At 37.5% G+C, this 20206-nt stretch overlaps 1 protein-coding gene across 3 annotated transcripts in view; it reads right to left on the minus strand.

Moving 5' to 3' along the window:
* Window positions 1-20206, minus strand: part of CDK14 (cyclin dependent kinase 14) — a 556073-nt gene that overhangs the window by 469025 nt on the left and 66842 nt on the right. For 2 of the 3 annotated variants that reach the window (XM_032484028.1, XM_032484029.1), the window contains exon 4: window positions 13199-13230. Coding sequence is in view for 1 of the 3 variants with exons in the window: in XM_032484027.1 (XP_032339918.1) it covers window positions 13199-13230; window positions 19806-19896 (123 nt within the window). In the remaining 2 variants the exon portion in view is untranslated. Of the gene's footprint in view, window positions 1-13198; window positions 13231-19805; window positions 20047-20206 lie in introns of those variants that run through there. The other variant, XM_032484027.1, reaches the window with a different exon arrangement.

The following is a 20206-nucleotide window of genomic DNA, read 5'->3' on the forward strand; positions in this document are numbered from 1 at the left end:
AACATATTTCATTTTGTTTCCACCAAGACATATGTCACGGGTGATAGTTTCATACTGGGCACATTCCCAAGGGCAAACTCTGGAACACATCAAATTCCTGATACTCTAACTGCAACTCAGCCCCTTTCTTTCCCACTCAAGAAAATATATCAAAACATAATTGAGAGACTGACATCAATCTGCTCTATATTTTTTAAAGGAAATTATTTGCATGCGTCAATATTACAGCTGATCAGAACAGAGTTGTAACAATATGTTAGAGGTAGGCCAGGCCAGAACACTAATTCCCATACACTGAATATGTAGATACGTTCTAGACATCACACTTTATAGACATCTCACATTAGGGTATCCACAGATTGAGAAAACACAGTCTACAGATTGTAAAACACATTGAATTGGCGGCTTTAAGACCCACAGATTCCCTGTTCAATTCCAAGTCTCTTTCAATACTGACAAGTCAGTCTGATTTGCCAAGCTGGGAAAAAAGTCTATCAGTGGAAAGTCAAATAAGTACTCTACCTAACACAGTTTAGGTTGAGCATACAATTACATATTGAAGCAATTTTTTCTACTTTAACTCCATGGTCATAAAAGCTTTAAAAAAGTTTTTCCCACACATTCCTTACACATGCATATAAGTTTTAATATCATGGGATTTAGAGTAGCTATTTGAAAGACTTACCCCATAAAACTATTAATATCATTATTTAAAAATTAAGCACTGTTAAGACACAGTAGTAAAGAGTACTGTCATATTTTCAGATCATAAAAAATATTTTTTAAGATAATCCCCAGGCTCATGTGCTGAAAAGAAAGAAAAAGAAAATCTAAAAACTAAATAAAAATTTGAAAGAATCATCAGAACCAACTCTACTGAAAATAAAATAGATTGAGAAGGAAAAAGTGAGTATTCCTTCAATCTTTACTGTGTCTTTACACAGTGAAATAACTCCTTCCAAAAACCTGGCATTGATGCATTCTGGAGAAATAAAGCTTGCAAAATTGAGAGCATTTGCTGGATCCCATTTTTCATAACCGTGCCTTTTGTAAATTTTATGACACACAAAGTAAGAAGAGGCAAGCACGGACCATAAAAAACATTTAATAACTGTGTCCCTCAAAGAAGGATCATTTAGGAAGGTCAACACAGTCCAGTGTAGACCATGATTCCAGTCCACAGAGAATCCTCACCCCCTGGCTTAGCTGATTTCAATTATCTCTATGGCTCCCCGGATAAGAGGCCATCTCAAACACAACCAAGCAATTTAAGGATCTGAGGATTGTAACTCAGTGGCTCTAATTTCAGTCAGAAGGAAAATGGGTATAATGTACTTCCTATAACTGGACCCATTTTCTTGGAGAGACTCATAAGTACTTAGGCTATACAGAGAGACTTCCTAAGCCAGAGGTCATCTTTCTGCAAATGAATTCAAATGTGCAAATCAAAGCAGTGCCTGGAAGAAACACCAACTACCCCTATAGGAGAGACTTTCTAGTCTGATGGGCCTGCTGTCAGGTTGCGCAGTGCCCACAAAGAGAAATAGGACACTCCTCAATGCTTTCAACTTCCGTAACATTCTTTCTTCAGGGAATTAAGAATATGAAAGTGATTAATTTTCCCAGATGTCATACATTTTGCATTTTGTGACATGCACCTCCTTCTCTGAATCTCTACAGCATTACCCAGACATTCTAGCCACTGTCTGGGACTAGATATAATTATGGTAATTATGCCTACCATAATTTGGGAGAGGGTAAATGAGATCAAACATTTACAGAAAGGAAAAACTGAAGCATAGAAAGTTTTAAGAGTCAGAATATTTCAACTAAATTTCCAAAGAGAGAATCAAGGAGAAAATGAAGTTCTTTCTCAGCCAACCAAAATGTCGAATTTGAAGTATAATGACTTACCAGGTTACTGGTATAATCAGAGAGCAGTCTGTTAATTTCTAGACTTCTTGCATGGGATAGGTTCACATCATCCAAGGCTGGCAGACAGGACCATGGTGATATAAAGGTAATGTAAAATCTTACTATAAAGAGAGAGTGAGACTGAATCTGTGCCCAGGCTCAACACTGCAAGATGACAGAAGCTGGTCAACCCATGAATGCCAATGGGATTAAATCTTGCGAGACTGACTAGATTGAGAGTCAGGTTCTGAGCATATCCAGAGCCTGACATAAAACAGACATCAACACAGCTACCCCTCAGTATCAGTGTGGATGTTCAACTGTCTTATATAAAATGGCGCTATATTTGCATACAACTTACACACATTTTCCCACATTCTTTAAATCATCTCTGAATTACTTATAATACTTAATACAATGTAAATGATATGCAAACAGTTGTAAATACAAAGTAAGTACTACATAAATGTAAATAGTTGCCAGCATGCAGCAAATTCAAGTTTTCTTTTTGGAACTTTCTGACATTTTTTTTCCAAGTATTTTCAATCCGAGATGGGCAGAATAAATGAATGAAAAGCCATGGACAGGGAGGGTTGACTGCAAACACTTCATGTACAAATCTTTCACCAGGGAAGTATTGTGACAAGAAAGACATTTGGGGAAGGCTGAGGTGAAGGAGTGAGATGGAACAGTAAGACCGATTAGAAAGTTTTTGGAGTCAAATAGCTGAAAGTGATAAAGTCCTGAACTGAAGTGGTGGCAGCTGAAATGACAACAAAGGCATTAAAATAAGAGGTGACTCCAAGATAGAAACAACCTAAATGTCCTTTGACAGATGACCAGATAAAGAAATTGTGGTATATTAATACAATGCAGTACTACTCACCCACAAAAAACAGTAAAATAATGCCATTTGCAGCAATATGGATGGACTTGGAGATTGTCATTCTAAGTGAATTAAGTCAGAAAGAGAAAGAAAAATACCATATGATATCACTTATATGTGGAATCTAAAAAAAAAAAAAAAAAAAAAAGACAAAAGAACTTATTTACAAAACAGAAACAGACTCACAGACATAGAAATCAAACTTCTGGTTACCAGAGGGGGAAGGGAGTGGGAACAGATAAATTGGGAGCTTGAGATTTGCAGATACTAAATAATATATATAAAATAGATAAACAACACGTTCATACTATATATTGCACAGGGAACTATATACAATATCCTGTAGTAACTTATGGTGAAAAAGAATATGAAAACAAATATATGGTATGTTTATGTATGACTGAAGCATTATGCTGTACACCAGAAACTGACACAACATTTTGTAAACTGACTATAATTCAATTAAAAAATAATTTTTTAAAAAAGAGATGATTGCTTGATAAGGGTGGAAAGGTAGGCAAGAGATAGATGACGAAAGGCTTTGAAAGCCAAGTTGGGAGTTTGGGCTTGAACCTGCAACTGACAGGGAGCTTTTAAAGTATTAAGCAGGAGAATAGCATGATTGTATTTCATATCCATCATTCTGTTGGAACAGGAGGCAAGCTGTAGGCAGAGACGCCAATTAGAAGACTACCGCAATACAGGCAAGAGAGGCTGAGGCTGAATGTGCACCTCAGCAGTGGGAATGGACATGACGAGAGGGAAGAAGAACCAAGACAAAGCTTGAATGTGAGACTTGGAAAGAAGTTTAGGATGATGTCAGGTTTTTGTCTTGGAAAATCACGTGGCTATGAAAGCCGATCACTAAGACACGGTAGAGAAATGTACACGTTTAGATAATACAGGAGTTAGGAATTCAGTTGACCCCTGAACAACTCAGGGGTTAGGGGTGCCTCCATATCCACAGTTCTGCATCCACAGATTCAAGCAACTGCTTCTGGCATAGCACTATATTATGTATTTATTGGGGGAAAAAAATCCACATATAAGCAGACTCACACGGTTCAAGCCATTGTTGAAGGGTCAACTGCATTTTGCATGCACTGAGATTGGGGAGATTATGAAATACAGAGGCAGAAACATCTAATGGGCAGCTGGATATCTGGGTGTGGTGTTCAAAAAAGAAAGCTGCACCAGCCAGTGATGTGAGTATAGTAACAAAGTAACCAAATAAATGCTGGAGAGGGTATAGGGGAAGAGAACCCTCCTACACTGTTGGTGGGAATGTATATTGGTGCAGCCACTATGGAGAAAAGTATGGAGGGTCCTTAAAAAACTAAAAACAGAGTTACCTTACAATACAGAAATCCCACTCCTCGGTATTTGTCTGGAAAAGACGAAAACTCTTAACTTGAAAAAATATATGCACCCCAGTGTTCACAGCAGTATTATTTACAATAGCCAAGACATGGAAGCAACTTAAATGTCCATCAACAGATCACTGGATAGAGAAGATGTGGTACGTGTATACATATATAAAATAGTGGAAAACTACTCAGCCATAAAAAAGAATGAAATAACGTCACTGCAGTAACAGGGATGGACCCACGGATTATCATACTAAGTGAAGTAAGCCATACAGAGAAACACAAAAATCATATGATATCATGTGGAATCTAAAATAAATGATACAAATGAAGTTATTTACAAAACAGAAATAAACTCACAGACATAGGAAACAAGCTTATGGTTACCAAAGGGGAAAGGGGTGGGGAGAGATAAATTTGGAATTTGGGATTAACAGATAAACACTACTATACATGAAATGGATGAACAAGGACCTACTGTATAGCACAGGGAACTATATTCAATATATAATAACTTATAGTGGAAAAGAATCTGAAAAGGTATATACATATAAAAGGTATATAATATATATTATATATGTTAAAAAAATCATTTTGCTGAGAACTTGAAACATTGTTAATCAACCATACTTCAAAAAAGATTTTAATGCAAACAAAAAACCAAACAAATAAACGAAAAATAATGGAGTGGCCAAAAGCAAGGGATAGACAAACTACTAGAGGAGAGCATGAAAAAATGATCCCAGAGCACGGGGTTTCCATTATGACGGAAGAGCTGGGGAAGAGTTAACCATACTTAGAGCCTCTGGTGAAATACCTATAAAAAGGAAGAGATGGGAAATATATTTAAGAAAGGAAAGAATCAATAACTCAAGTTTCTGAAGTGGAAAGGAGGGAAAAGAATCAAGAGGACAGGAGGAGGAACTAGCCTAGAACAATAACAAAAAAAGGACACATTCTCCTCTCAGATGGGGAAAAAGAGGAAGTAAGATTGGAGCAAATGAAGGTACATGTGGACAAGGGGCTGATGTCTAATATTTTTAATTGTTCTAAGAAGATGGAGGGTGTTTCCAGCTGAACTGTATCAACTGAAAATTCCCATGTTTAAGTCTTAAGTTACCCCAGTACCTCTGAATGTGATCTTATTTGGAAACAAGGTCGTTGCAGATGTAATTAGTTAAACTGAGATGAGGTCATAGCGGAGTAGGGTGAACTCTTAATTCAATATGACTGATGTCCTTTGAAAAGGGGGAAATTTGGATGCACAGACACTCACTGAGGGAAGATGATGTGAAGACACACAGGAGGAAGATGGCCATCTACAAGCTAGGGAAAGAGGCCTGGAATAGATCCTTCCCTCATCGCCCTCAGAAAGAACCAAACCTGCCAACACTTTGATTTCAGATTTCTGGTCTCCAGACTTATGAGACAAATGTCTGCTGTTTAAGTCACCTAGTTTATGATATTTTTCTATGGCAACTCTAGTAAATTAATAAGAGAAGGAAAGTCATCTAGTAAAAGAAGGAGGGGTGACGGAGGGTGGCTAGAAGGTCCAAGGGGACTGGAAACATTTCAGCAGGAAATGGGCCAGCCACACAGTGCAACACTGTGCACAGTTACCTCAGGTTCCAGTTAAGGCTGGAGACAATAAATTTATTTACAGAGTGATTTCCTCAAGCAGCTCTTGGCAGCCACTGGGTAAAAGAGGAAAAGATGCCAGGCCAAAATCTAAAGCTGGCAGAGCAGATTACAAGCAAAGTACAAAGGGGTAAGGCCACTGATGATACTATCAAGGGAGTGATATACCACGAGGGAACAGAAAAGGAAACAAAGGAAGGGGGATGGGTTGTGGGCTAGAAGAATGTGACAGGGAAGGCAGAGAAGGGGTTATCTGGAAACTGAAGGCCAACAAAGAAGAATTAGAGGGGGCAGAACAGGGGCAAGAGAGCTAAGGAAAGACTGTTACTGAGATTTAATATATTAGATGAGGAAGTCAAGGAAATCTGAAGCTGGAACATTGTATACAACAAATACATCATTCACAAGACACTGAGGCCTCTGGTGATGAAGATAGGGTGAGAAAAGACTGCAACAGCTTCCACTACCCTCAGTAGATGGAAAAGAATGACCAAGAATATCTACAAATCATATTTGTACCTAACCCCTAGACTCTGGTTCCCATAAAAATCACTGCCGTATTTATCATCTTGGGTATTAGAGTTATATCTTCATACAAAATAAGAGGGACATAGATTAGAAGCTGAGATCAATGTACACTGCCCTCATCTATATTTCAAAGTCAATATATGAAGCAGATACTAAGCAGGTTAACCTACAAGACTGTCCCTTAAGCAATTACAGATCAAATGTAAAAATGTTAAGATATTTTATATGCTGTGTATACATTTTCCTAGGATATAAAAAATAAAATAGTCGGAAAATGCCAAAGCAAGTGTTGCCAGCCCCCTCTACTTCTCAAATATAAAATAACTGACCAGAGCAGAGAATAATCAGAACACTAATAAATAATCACCTTTTTTTCAAACAAATAAGTGCTTAATTATCTGAATTACAGACCATAAACAAATGAAACTCTTTCCATTTCAAAGGTTTATTTCAATCACTAAAGTTTCTGTATTTCTCCCTCAAAGAGCCAAACATAGTCAACACTTTGGCAACTCATCTGAGCTAAAATAACAGAATTATGAAGTAGAACTAAAACCACACATTTAACCTCTTAATTTATCCACAAGAATAATCCATGAATCTTTGTGGCTTCAGGCATTTCCAACTCTTTCCATACACATAAATTTAAACTTAATTGAAGCTTTTTGTTTCTGAAGTTCAAAAGGTTTTATGTGTGGTAATTTTACAGTGGAAGAGATTAACTGAATTTTCTGATCTTCTATATTTTAGGTATCATTATTATTTTATAGAAAATCATTAAATCAAAAACAAGATTCAAAAATTCACCTTAAGTCATAGTGTAGCTACTGTTCATAGCCCCAGGAAGAATGGGATCACTCAGGGGACATGGTCTGGGCACTTATTAGTAACAAAAAGGTAAGAAAGAAATTTGCAAAGTTCTGCAATAGTATCATATCATAAAAAGACAACAGAAGAGATCAATGAAAACAAGAGCTGGTTCTTTGAAAAGATAAACAAAAATGACAAACTTTTAGCCAGACTTACCAAGAAAAAAAAAGAAAGTGGGCTGTAACAAATAAAATCAGAAATGAAAGAGGAGAAATTACAACTGATCCACAGAAATGCAAAGGATAAGAGATTACTATGAAAAATTATGCCAACAAATTAAACAAAATAGAAGACATGGATAAAGTCCTAGAAACATACAACCATACAAGACTAAATCATGAAGAAGCAGAAAATCTGAACAGACTGATTACCAGGAAGGAGACTGAAAGTGTAATTTTAAAACTTCCTACAAACGAAAGTCCAGGACCAGATGGCTTCACCAGTGAATTCTACCAAGCAATCAAAGAATAATTAATACCAAGCCTTCTCAAACTCTTCCAAAAAATAAAAGAGGAGGGAACACTTCCAAACTCATTTTATGAGGCCAGCATTTCCCTGATAACAAAACCAGACAAAGATAACACAGGGAAAGAAAATTACAGGCCAATATCCCTGATGCACATAAACACAAAAATCCTCAACAAAATACTAGCAAATTGAATTCAACAACACAATTAAAGGATCATAAACCATGATCAATTGGGATTTATTCCAGGGATGCAAGGATGGTTCAACATCCACAAATCTATCACTGTGATATACCACATTAATAAAATGAGGGATAAAAGTGATATGATCATTTGAATAGATGCAGAGAAAGCATGTGACAAAATCCAACATCTATTTATAATAAAAACTCTCAACAAAGAGGATATAGAGTGAATAAGCTCTTTGATATCAGTCCTGACAATATTTTTTTTTAGATTTGATACCAAAAGCAAAAGGAACAAAAGCAAAAATAAACAAATGGGACTACATCAAACTAAAAAGCTTCCGTGTATCAAAGGAAACCATCAGCAAAATGAAAAAGCAATCCACTGAATGGGAGAAAATATTTGCAAAGTGTGTATCAAATGAGGGATTAATATCCAAAATATATAAAGACCTCATACAACTTAATAGCAAAAAACAATTCTATTAAAAAATGGGTAAAGGATCTGATTAAGTATTTTTCTAAAGAAGATATACAGATGACCAACAGATACATGATAAGATGCTCAATACCACTAATTCTCAGGGACACACAAATCAAAATCACAGTATCACCTCACATCTGCTAGAATGGTTATTATTTTAAAAAAAAAGAAATAAGAAATGTTGGTGAGGATGTGGAGAAAAAGGGATCTCTTGTGCACTGCTGATCAGAATGTAAAGTGGTACAGTGACTACAGAAAACAGTATCAAAGGTCCTCAAAAAATTAAAAGTAGAACAGCCATATGATCTGGCAATTCCACTTCTGGGTATTTATCCAAAGAAAATGAAAACATGAACTCAAAATGATATACGCACCCTCATCTTTACTGCAGCATTATTTACAATAGTCAAGTTATGAATATAACCTAAATGTCCATCAATGGATGCATGGATAAAGAAAAGATGGTATATATACAATGGAATATTATTTAGCCATAAAAAAGAATGGATGCAAGTTGGTGCAGTCACTATGGAAAGCAATACGGAGGTTCCACGAAAAACTAGAAGTAGAACTATCATATGATCCAGCAATTCCATTCCTGTGTATATATTCAGAAAAAATGAAAACACTATTACAAAAATGTTCATAACAGCATGCAGTAGCCAAGACATGGAAGCAACCTAAGTGTCAATCAGCAGATGAATGGATAAAGAAGATGTGGCATGCGTATGTATACACACACACACACTGGAAAATTAGCCATAAAAAAGAATTAAATTCTGCCATGCTTAGTGAAACAAATCATAGACAAACTAAATAACATCACTTACATATAGAATCTGAAAAATAATACAAACTAATGTGTATAGCAAAACAGAAACAGATTCACAGATACAGAAAACAAACTACTGGTTACCAGTAGGGAGAGGAAAGAGGGGAGGGACACATTAGGGGTATGGAGTTAAGAGATACAAACTATGATATGTAAAATAGATAAGCAACAAAGATATAATGTATAGTACAGGGAATTATAGACATTGTAATAAACTTTAATGGAATATAATTGGTAAAAATACTGAATCACTATGCTCTACAGCTGAAACTGATATAATATTATAAATCAACTATATTTCAATAAAAAAATTTAATATATACAATGGAATATCATTCACCAATGAAAAAGAATGAAATCCTGCCATTTGCAACAACATGGAAGGACACTGAGGGCATTATACTAAGTGAAACAAGTCAGGCAGAGAAAGACTAATACTATATAATTTCACTTATATGTGGAAACTAAAAAAAAAATAGATTGGTGGTTGCCAGAGGCAGAGGATACAGAGTGAGCAGAACAGGTGAAGGAACTCAAAAGGTACAGACTTCCAACTATAAAATAAATGCTACAGGCATGTAATGTAGAACATTATGACTGCAGTTAATAACACTGTACTGCATATTTGAAAGTTGGTAGAAGAGTAAGTTTTGAAGGTTCTCATCGCAAGAAAAAAAATTCTGTAACTATGTATGATGACAGATGTTTATTATGGTGATCATTTTGAAATATATACAAATACTGTATCATTACATACTATACCTGAAACTAATATAATATTTTATTATACCTTAAAAAAGAAAGAAGGGAGGGAGGAGAAGGGAAAAATAAATAATCCTTTCAAATAGGTTCATATTTCTTTTTCTCCTGTGTTCAAAGTCAAACATTTACACACACCTTAAAGAAATCATCTACAGGAGTCAGGGAATGCCCCCTGACTAAACTCCCCCTCCAGGCACTCTGGAGAGGCCACTCCTTGAGATAAGGAGCCCTGCAGCTCATCAACACTGAGTAAGGAGTTGCCACACCTCGATGCATATCTAAGAAACTGACCCAGGCCCCAGATTCCAAGACTCAAATATTTATTGAATTTCAATGAATTGCAGAGACCCCCAACTCCCACAGGAAAAGTGGAAGACCACGAAAGGAATTCAAGAAAGTTTGTAACATTAAAATCTGAAGATAATCATAGAAGACCTCAGTGACTTCCTATTCATAAAATCACAGATCCGTTGCTCTTTTCTGATCCTGGTAAAACTGTAATCTTATGTTGATTGTTATGTAGGATTCTATCCTGCACTTAAAGACAGAAAGAAAGAAACTTGGCAATCACAGTCTCACCAATTGGTTTTACAAATCGGAAAACTGAACCCCAAGCAAATTAAATGACCTGCCCAAGTAGCTAGGAAGTGGCAAAGAGGATCCCCACCGGCTGACCCTGGGATCCACACTCTCTCTTTCTCTGCAACAGATACTTACTCTTATCAATAGATATTGAATGTTAACCATGTGTAAGACACCTGAGGGAGCTATACACAGTCATTCCCTCAAGAAAACTAAAAAAAAGTTGGGTTTTACAGTATTTTTACAGTTTTAATATGCAAATCATCACATGAAGACTTACATGGCATTTTAGAGGAATATCTGAAAGCAACTCTCCTGACAGGCCTGACACTTAATCTCAAACTGAATCTTCCCATCTTCCTTGCAGCCCGTAACTACAGAAGGTGCATGTCATGGTGAGAGCATCAGTGATGATGGCGATGATGACGACAAGGACAATGATAATACCAAATATAAGGCATTTACTACATGCCAGTGACTATTTTGGAACCTTTATATACTGAGCTTATTTAATTCTGGCAATAACTTTAAGAGGGAGATACTATTATATCTCTATCTTATAAAAGGCCTGAGAAAGGAAGTCAGTTGCCCTTGAAAGGGTGGCTGAGCTGGGGTTTATGTTAGAACATATCTTCACTAATACTGTCTCCCAGGCTCCTGGCCCATGATTAACTGAAAATTACCCACCACCCCCACCAGACCTCAGTTTCTTCACCTGTGAAATGATGAATTGGGGCACAGTTTCCAATGTCTCTTCCAAATGGAGCATTTTGTGATTTACTGATTTAAGTATCTAACCAATCTCTTTCCTTTAAGAGAGGAAGGAAAACACTTGTAAAAGCTAAGGATAATCTTGCCCCCAGTTACAAAATCCAGACCTTTAGCTGCACAGAGGTTTCAGGGTGAGGGAGGGCAGGTAGTTGTGGATTTGACTCACATATCTTTAAGTTTCATCTGGGCTCCAGCCTCAGAATTTTTTGAAAGCTAATGTCAACAGCCATGTGACAGAATAACACACAATCATTAATAGTCGTGTTTTGACAAAAATTCTTTTTTTAATTCCTAATAATGATTAGGAATCATCTGTAAAAACATGAGAAAATATAATATTACAGGTTGAAAGACAAAAAACAAGATATAGTACATTGGCTATGGTTGGGGGGGGTTGTTTGTTTTTGTTTTACACAAGGAAAGAGGCAAGAAGAATATTCAACAGTGGCTGTAACTAGATATTAGGGTTTGGGAGATTTTTCTTCTCCTTTTCCTTATTTTTCTTTTTTATGTAAGCTTAAATTATCTCTATAATTAGAGGGGAGACTTTTCTTTATGAAGAGAGAAAAGGTGCCCAATATGCTCACATTGAATTCTTCTGAGAAGAAAGAAAATTCTATTCTAGAAACATCTCAGTAACACTGCAGAAATTCCAGAAATACAGGTTTACAGAAGAACATTATTATTACCCACTACAGCTGGGGAAGAAAAGACTCTACTGCTTGAGGTCTAGAATAATTGAGTTTCACAGGATGTTTCAGGAATGCTGGCAGGGAAAGTTGCTTTGGAGTCCAGGGACACACGGTGTTGTAGAGCTGGACCCAGGGTGAAAAAGAGCAGGTGCAGCAGACGAAGCAGCAGACCATGAGAGCCAAATGTCGCTGGCCCCATCCAGAAATCCCGGTCTGGAGCAGGTTTCCCCAGAGTGCTCCTGCCCAGCCCCACAGCCAGCCACGTGGCTGGGGGTACTTTCCATGAGCACAAATGTCCTCACCTCTCAGAAGCACTACAGTAGAGGGCGGACAGGTAGCATATTTCATGGACTTTGCAAGTGTTAAGACCAATCGAACCACCACAACCAAACTAATCTACGCAATCTATGCTCTTGTTAAGCTACAGGACAAGCACGTTGTGTAGATACATCTGTGTTCATATAGAAACTCACAAAATATACACACACACGTGGCCCAGTTTACAACACAGATCAATAACTGCGGCTTCGGATGGCGACAATAAAACACTTCACTCTGTAGCACTCTTGAGAATATTTTGTAAACCCATTATTTCTCTGGTGATTCCCACTGATAGTACTAAAAACTCAGGAAAGAGTACAAGTGAAAAAATCACATTCAGAATGTTATTAATTACATATGAACCCTCTGCATTACTTGAATTGGCTTTTTTTTCTTTTTTTGCCATTTTGTGGCAAGTAGATAAAGACAGATCTGATATACAAAGAATAGGAAAACTAGAACAGGAAAAGTCAGCTCCTCCTCTGGGAGTCTGACAGACAATGTGTGGCGTCAACATGGCATCATGGCCTGATTTAGGGGAGGGCTGCAAGGGAGCCGTGGAGCCCAACTTACCAACAGCTCCAGACTTGACCTAAGCACACACATCACAGTGGGCTTCATCAGCACTACTACCGACAAGAAAGCAACAATACAAAGGCCTGCTGGTGTCTTTTGTTTATTAATTTCAAAAGACAACATTTCTGTTGATAGATACCAAAATTCAACTCAAACAGTTAAAGTTAGAAAATATTATAATGTAACTAAATAAAGAGAAGTCATCACTTGTCGGGGGGGCAGTTTAGACATTTTGTTTGTTTCTAAGTGCAAAGCTGGCACCTACTGACTTTATCTGGCAGAAATTAAATATATCTAACATTAGATAAAGAAATTTAGCCTACCTCATCAAAGGTGGTGTCGTCTTTCTTCAAAGCTATAAAATAAAGAGGGAAAGGAAATGGTTATTGTGAAACATCTCAAAGAGATCAAGTATTTAAGTTCTAGATAACAGGAAAAAAAAAAAGCAGTATGGTGTTTTCATTTCTAAAAGTAAAACTGTACCCCAACCTGAATAACAATGTTATGATACAAATATGAAAACTGCAAATGAGAGAGAATTGCACAGCATGCATCTGTGAAACACTTTCATAAATATGTAAATAGAACTATCTTCCCAAGTATGGAAAAGAAGTATGCATATCTTTCCTCTATTTCCTCTTTAGTAGGAAAATGTTTTACTGTATGAAAGTATGAAAGAATCAAGAAGTAATCTTAAAGAAATTTCCCCTTAAACTTCTGGTGTTTGCTCATCTATCATTATGCATGACGTCTGGACCTCCCAAATCAGTTGTCGGGAGGACACCCACCCTGCACAGTTTAAGTACAGTGATGAAAGACCAGGCATGTAAAATAAGCACTGCAGAAACATAATTCAAACATTTCAACACGGTAACTTTTATAACGAAGTATTACCAAAGGGAACAATACATAGAGTATTTTATAGGAACTATCAAATATCTAAATCTCATTTTAAATATTTATGGCTTCAGAATTGGAATTTTACTACTTTAAAGAGAAACAGAAGCACTTCATGCATAGTTGGCAAACACCTAAGTCTTATAGCCTACAATTATTCAGAATGTTTCATATTAAGGACAATGCACAAAGGAGCGAATTTAGCTGAAATCACCAGTTGGAGAAATGTTTCAGATTTACAGAATTGTGCATGGGTGCTTACTGGTCTATACTGGATAGTTTCATTCAGGATAGAAGCACTTGGGTAGCTCTCACTTGAAAACCTATGTTCTGACAAAAGCAATGGAAAGCAAATTATTTTGACAATTAAGCTCTGAGAGATGGGCCTAATCTCATGTGTCTAAAGAGCAGCAATCATATAAAAGCTTATGTAGTCGAGCAATCTTCAAAAGGTTCTTTTCTCTGGTTCATACTATAAATTTGTCTTTTTAAAATATCAAGAAGTCTGTGGTTGTGGTGCTGAGCTAAGGCGGACAACGGTAGGTCGAGGGAGATAAAATGTTGTTCAAAGTTTAATTCTTAGTCTTCCCATTTTGCCTAAGAAACTAATCTTGTAATAGTTTTCTCTACTTCCTTTACTAGGGAACCATTTCTTCTGAATGGAAAATGAAAAGTTAGATTTTTGTCCCAGTCTCTAATAGCTTATCTTGCATTCAATTACTCACACATATTATACCATGTATTTGACTTACATTAAATCTAAAATAACCTATTTTGATAGAAAGATATAACATCCTAGATGATTCTTAAAGGTGACATTTTAACTCAAACTGTAAAACTTCTAATCTGGAAGGTTTTCTTTAAGTATCAGTCAACAATATTACTAGACTATAGCCGCTACTCCCTCAACTCAAGGAGAGTCATTTAATTAACATACTTGACTAGTGATTCCTTTATAAAATATTAGTGACCTATGTAAATATAGACAAGTTGCTCCATCTTTTAAAAAAAACCAATTTTTTTGGAATAAGAAATGACTGACTCATTGATTTCAAATACAAAGTCAATCATTGTACAGCCTCATACCTCACTCATTTAACAAAGATTAATAGAAAACACATGTCACTGCCACACAAGCGGCAAGCTACAGCAGCAAGCTTACACTGACAGTATGAACTTTTAAATATACCTTCTTTACTAGAGACATGATACAAGTTCTGGAAATTTAGCCATGGGTTTTCTCAAGCAAAGCGTCCAGTTGATACTTTCTCTTCGGGAATTGCAAACATGGAATGAAGATACTCAAGTTGAGAGATGAAGAGAGTAGAAACTAGAATGCCTTTAATATCCACACTGAATTATTTCCTACTTGCCGCCTAAGCCCTGCCAATTCCTCCAACACTCTGGATAAAGGGATGGGGTCTGTAGGTAGAAAGAAAAGGAGGAAACAGAAGGGAGATTGCTGGTGTATTTTCTAAGATATAAGGAGCAGGAAGCCAGATTATTTCCCCTGTACACTAGTCTCAAGCCCAGGACACCAGAGGGGAGAATATTTTAAGGCCAAGAAGTCTATCCCTTCATTGAAACCCTTCATGGCTAGACTGATATCCTGCAGTTTCTTTTTAATATTGAATCCTTGCCCTGAACATCAATTAATGGTAACAACAAAGACCAATTAAAGATGTCTTCACCAAATATTTATCAGGTCATTGATGAATAAACTCTGACCTAAACAAGCATACAACATATCGTTATTGATTACATTTCCTGACTGTCATTAATCATTCATGTAAATGCAAACCCACAACTGACTTCAAGGATATCATAGAATAACAAGCAAATTACATTTTTCTGAGTTAACAAAGGGGCATATATTAAGCCATTTAAGATAATCAGATATATTCAGTCCTCTGCTCAAACACTGTTTCCTCTAGAAAGCTTTCCATGATCTCACCAAGACTAAACTGGTATGCCTCCAACGTTCTCCAACAGCAAATTTTGCTAATCATCATGGTAGAATTTGTCAATGCCCATTCGTTGCCCTGTCTTCTTTTAAAGTCCTAAAGGACAGGGACCATAACAATGTTCACTGAATCTGAATGCCAGCACAGTATCTAGTACATAGGAAGTAGTTGGTAATTAATGAGTTGTTATTTCAAGGGCAAAAGGACAGCATCTTACATTTTGAGACACACTGAAGTTTTGGCACATGAAAACCCTGCACTATTCTCTCTTATGAAAGAATCACAGATATAAATTCCCTTTCACAGTTTTCAAATTAAAATCTTTTGAAACTACATTGGGAGAGGACATAGTACAACAGTTAAATTTTGCATCTGAAGCTTTAGACAGAAAGGACTTATCAAGTGACAGCTGGACTCTAAAATTACTCTTAGAGCACAAGGTAACAAACCCCAAAATTCAGTGTAACCACAGCCTCTTCCTTTTATTCAGTTCTCTCACAAACTGTATCTTTTAAAGAAACAGTATACATGGGGTTCATCTCAAATATCGCAGAGTACAAACTTCCTTTCTCTAGGAGATAATCCAAGTAACTGTGGAGAAGTGCATTCAAATCAGTATTAAGAAATGTCAGTTTGACCTTAATCTTACAGTGGATATTACAGAAAGCCTTTCTCCTTCTAGGCAATCATTCAAAAATAAAAAAGAAACAAGGAAAGAAAGGAGGAAATGGATTTTAATATAAACTTTTTAAACAGTTAAATTTCCATTTGTCAATGTTTATGCTAACTTACATTAAAAAAAAAATGTGAGACAACTATAGTAATTCCCAAATAGGGGAACACATTGACACTATTTAGCAGAAAACCATAAATACTCACTACTGAAATCAATCGATGACTTTGAAATTCAATTACAAAATTCTTATAAAAGAACCATAGCTTCATTATAGTAACTCCCTGGCAGATGTTGTAAATTAGAGTCCTATGGCTTGAAAGCCAATGTGTTTTATTAGACCTTTTATAATATAATAATCTCAAGGCAGCTGTATTTGGGGTGGGCAGTGACAAAATTGGCATGCTCTTTCATGTGTGAATAAATAAAATATAAACACTGTTGCTTATATATAGTCAGAATTATTATTATTAATATTTTATAACAATGGATTATTAATCCATAATTAATGACTATGACATCCTTTCAAAATTGTCCTCATTTTCTGTAGATGAATGATGACAAATTTCTTATGGTTAAACAATGATACTGTATATTTTACCATATAACAAAGTACACTTTTGAATCATACTTAAAAAGCAAAATAAAGTCAGCATGTTTATTTCAAAAGCCGTCATAGACTGGTTAAAGGGAATGACTATATTGAGATGCTGGATTATTCAACAGGAATAAACCATTCACTCTTTGAAGTACCAATGAAGAAAGGAGGAAGATAAGAGATAAACGGAGAAATCAGAAGGAATAATAACAGCTTCCAGTATGGATCTTCACCAGGGGACAGGCACTAGATTTTTTATGTATTTCATCTCATCTAAACAATATTAACAGAATTTACAGATGAGGACTCTGAATCTTACGGAAATTGTGCTAGTTGCCCAAAGCACACACAACAAGCAGGGAAAATGGATTCAAGCCCAGACCAGCCTAACTCCAAAACCCATCCTGTTTTCAGGTTAGTTATAGTGTAAAGTCAGTGGCTCCTTCTGTTACTTCTCTTGCTGTCCACCTAGAAGATCCACTATGTGAGCCCGTTGTAACCACTAATAATGACAATAACATATTACAAAAATCTACTGAGTCTTTATTCCATACAACACAGGACATTATAGGCATTATGTCACTAAGTGCCAATAACAAAACTGATTTGAAAAACTAAAGCTCACAAGGTGAGGGACCTGTCCAAGGTCACTCAGCTACAAGTGGCAAGGCTGGAAACCCCAGTACATCCAACACACAGCCCACACCTTTAATCTATGCACTACTTAATCCCATAGTGGAGCCTCAATTCAACAGCCTCTGGCACCTTAAAAACCTTAAATAATCAGATTGATTTCACTGCATTTTCATTTTGCAAATAAAACTTCAAAAAATACATAGAGAACTGTAATGCTACTTCTTATGAATGTCTTGAGCTTGGTATACAATCATAATCACTTAAAACCTCTTTATTTCCTTTTACAGTATTCCAGAATGAGACTTGCTATTCAGAAGCATGACGCTCCATCAATACAAGAAATAATCAGTCATGTTCACCACACTGCACTGTTTCTGAAAGGGAGGAAGTAAAATCTACTAGATCTCAGAAGACATTTTAACAAGAGCTGGAAGCAAAAGGAGTTTCACATCACTAAATCTCGGTAAGCTAGAAAATCCAATTAACTGCCCATTGGCCAGCATTGTAGTTAATCCAAATCTTACTGATTGTCGATCAAAACCTTCAAATTATTCAAACATAAGGAATTTTTATATTAAAGTTCTTGATTTCTTACTGAGACTCAATTGTAATGAATTATTTAACACAAAACTGGAAGGGTTCCAATAGAGTCATCAGCATTAGTAAATACACAGTTAATGTGTCTTAGAACAGGGTTTAATAGACACCAGAACCAGCCTCTGTGATGGTTTGGGCCCGGGGCTGAACATCCTCCTTAATAACGCACAGCAACTCAACACCTTGCTCTCTCACACTCTCCCTGGCTTTAAACTTCATCTGAATGCAGGGGCTCTTCATAGGCATCCTTAACTTGTAAGACTGAAACTGCAAATATCCAATACATGAAATAAATAAAACTAAGACTAAATACAGATTTCACACCCTAACTTTTCAGTCACCTTGGGAAAGATGATGCATACCAACACAAAATTGTAAGGTAAAAGACAACAAAAGAAAACTAGGCTAAATTTTGATCTATGTTTTTCTCTTATTTGGAGAAAGTTTGCATATTTCACAATGCACTTATATAATGATTTTTAAATGAATGGATGGAAGGAGGACTACAATACTCATATGCACTCCAGGGTTTTATTTCAAGGAATTAAGCACCTTAGGCTTAATTTCCATTAACATCTTCATTAACATGGATGGCATGTTTAACAAGTGAAACAAAGGTTAGGGGCTTCTTGGAGACTCTAAGGGGTTGTTTTTAGTGCTTGTACCAAGTTCTTGCTGAAAGTAGTTACCTGTATGATGAAAGTTAAATGTTAGAGGAGGTAGCAACCATCTTAACGTTAAAAGGGGTTTTTATGGCCAACCCTAGAAAACTAACCAACCTATTCCACGTGACACTGTTGTTACCCTGTTTTAGTCTGACACAGATTTATTCTTAAACGTCCTAAACATTTCTTACTCAGTTATTTGTCGGTCAACTGGTTGGCTGATTTAAAGACAATAGCCCTAGAACTCTAGTAAATGGAAGAAGTTTGGGAGACTTATTCCTTTAATGTTCAGGCAAGTTCACAGAGCGCATTTCTCTGCAGCAATGGAAAAATTCAGAGAACTCTAGATTGAATACCCAAATCTCGCTTTTGAGGACCCGAAGTACAGAACAAAAGGTCCCAAGGTATCTGTCCCACTTCTCTTTAGCTTGGATGTGTTAAACAATACCAAGGCACAAATTCAACATTTCACGAATTTCCTAAGCTAAATTATTGATGAAACACCCAATACCAAAGCCTTTGCGCAAAAAAATAAAATAATAAAATAAATAAAAAGTGACCCAGGCATCCGCGCAGCCGGGTGCACAGCGGGGGCCGGGGCGTCCCCTCGCCTGTCCCCCGCGGGCGTGAAAGCCCGAGCGCTACTGGCAAGGAGGGGGAATCCAAATTGTAAGCTTAAGATTATGCACAAATGAACCCTCAGATCCTGAGGGAGAGGGGTGTCTCTCCTTTTTGCTGTCGCCCTCCCCCAGGTCCCGGTACAGTTCCCTCCACCCACCGCGCGCAGCGCACCCCACGCCAGCCCCGGGTGGCCCCTGCACCGCTAGTGCCAGAAGCGCGGGGCCGAGGGCGCGGGCGCGGGGGAGCCAGGCCGGACGCCCGGGACAGCACGCCACTCACCAATGCGGCTGAAACTATCCGACAAAGTTCTCCGCAACTTCTTCATCTTGCCGATCTTCTCGGCCGGCTGCGGCTCAATGAGGTCGCACATCTGGGCGACACGGGGCTCCGGCAACTTCCCCAAACTGGTCCAGAGCGGAGCGCAGACAACGGCGAGGGCGCGCGGCGCAGGGAAGGCGGCGCCTCCTCCTCCTCCTCCTCCACCTCCTCCTTCGGCCCGGAGGCAACACGCAGGGCTGGGGAGGCGAGGGGCGAGCGGCAGGCTCGGCTCGGGCCTGGGCCGCGGCAGGGCGGGCGGGGGCGTTCTACGTGGTGCCGGGGGCGGCCGCGATCTCCGCCGCGGTGGTGGCTCCGCGCCGCACCGCCGCCGCTCGGCTCATTTTCTCTCCTTTGTAACCGAG

The sequence above is a fragment of the Camelus ferus genome, chromosome 7 (genome assembly GCF_009834535.1).
Source record: "Camelus ferus isolate YT-003-E chromosome 7, BCGSAC_Cfer_1.0, whole genome shotgun sequence".
NCBI classification, from domain to species: domain Eukaryota; kingdom Metazoa; phylum Chordata; class Mammalia; order Artiodactyla; family Camelidae; genus Camelus; species Camelus ferus.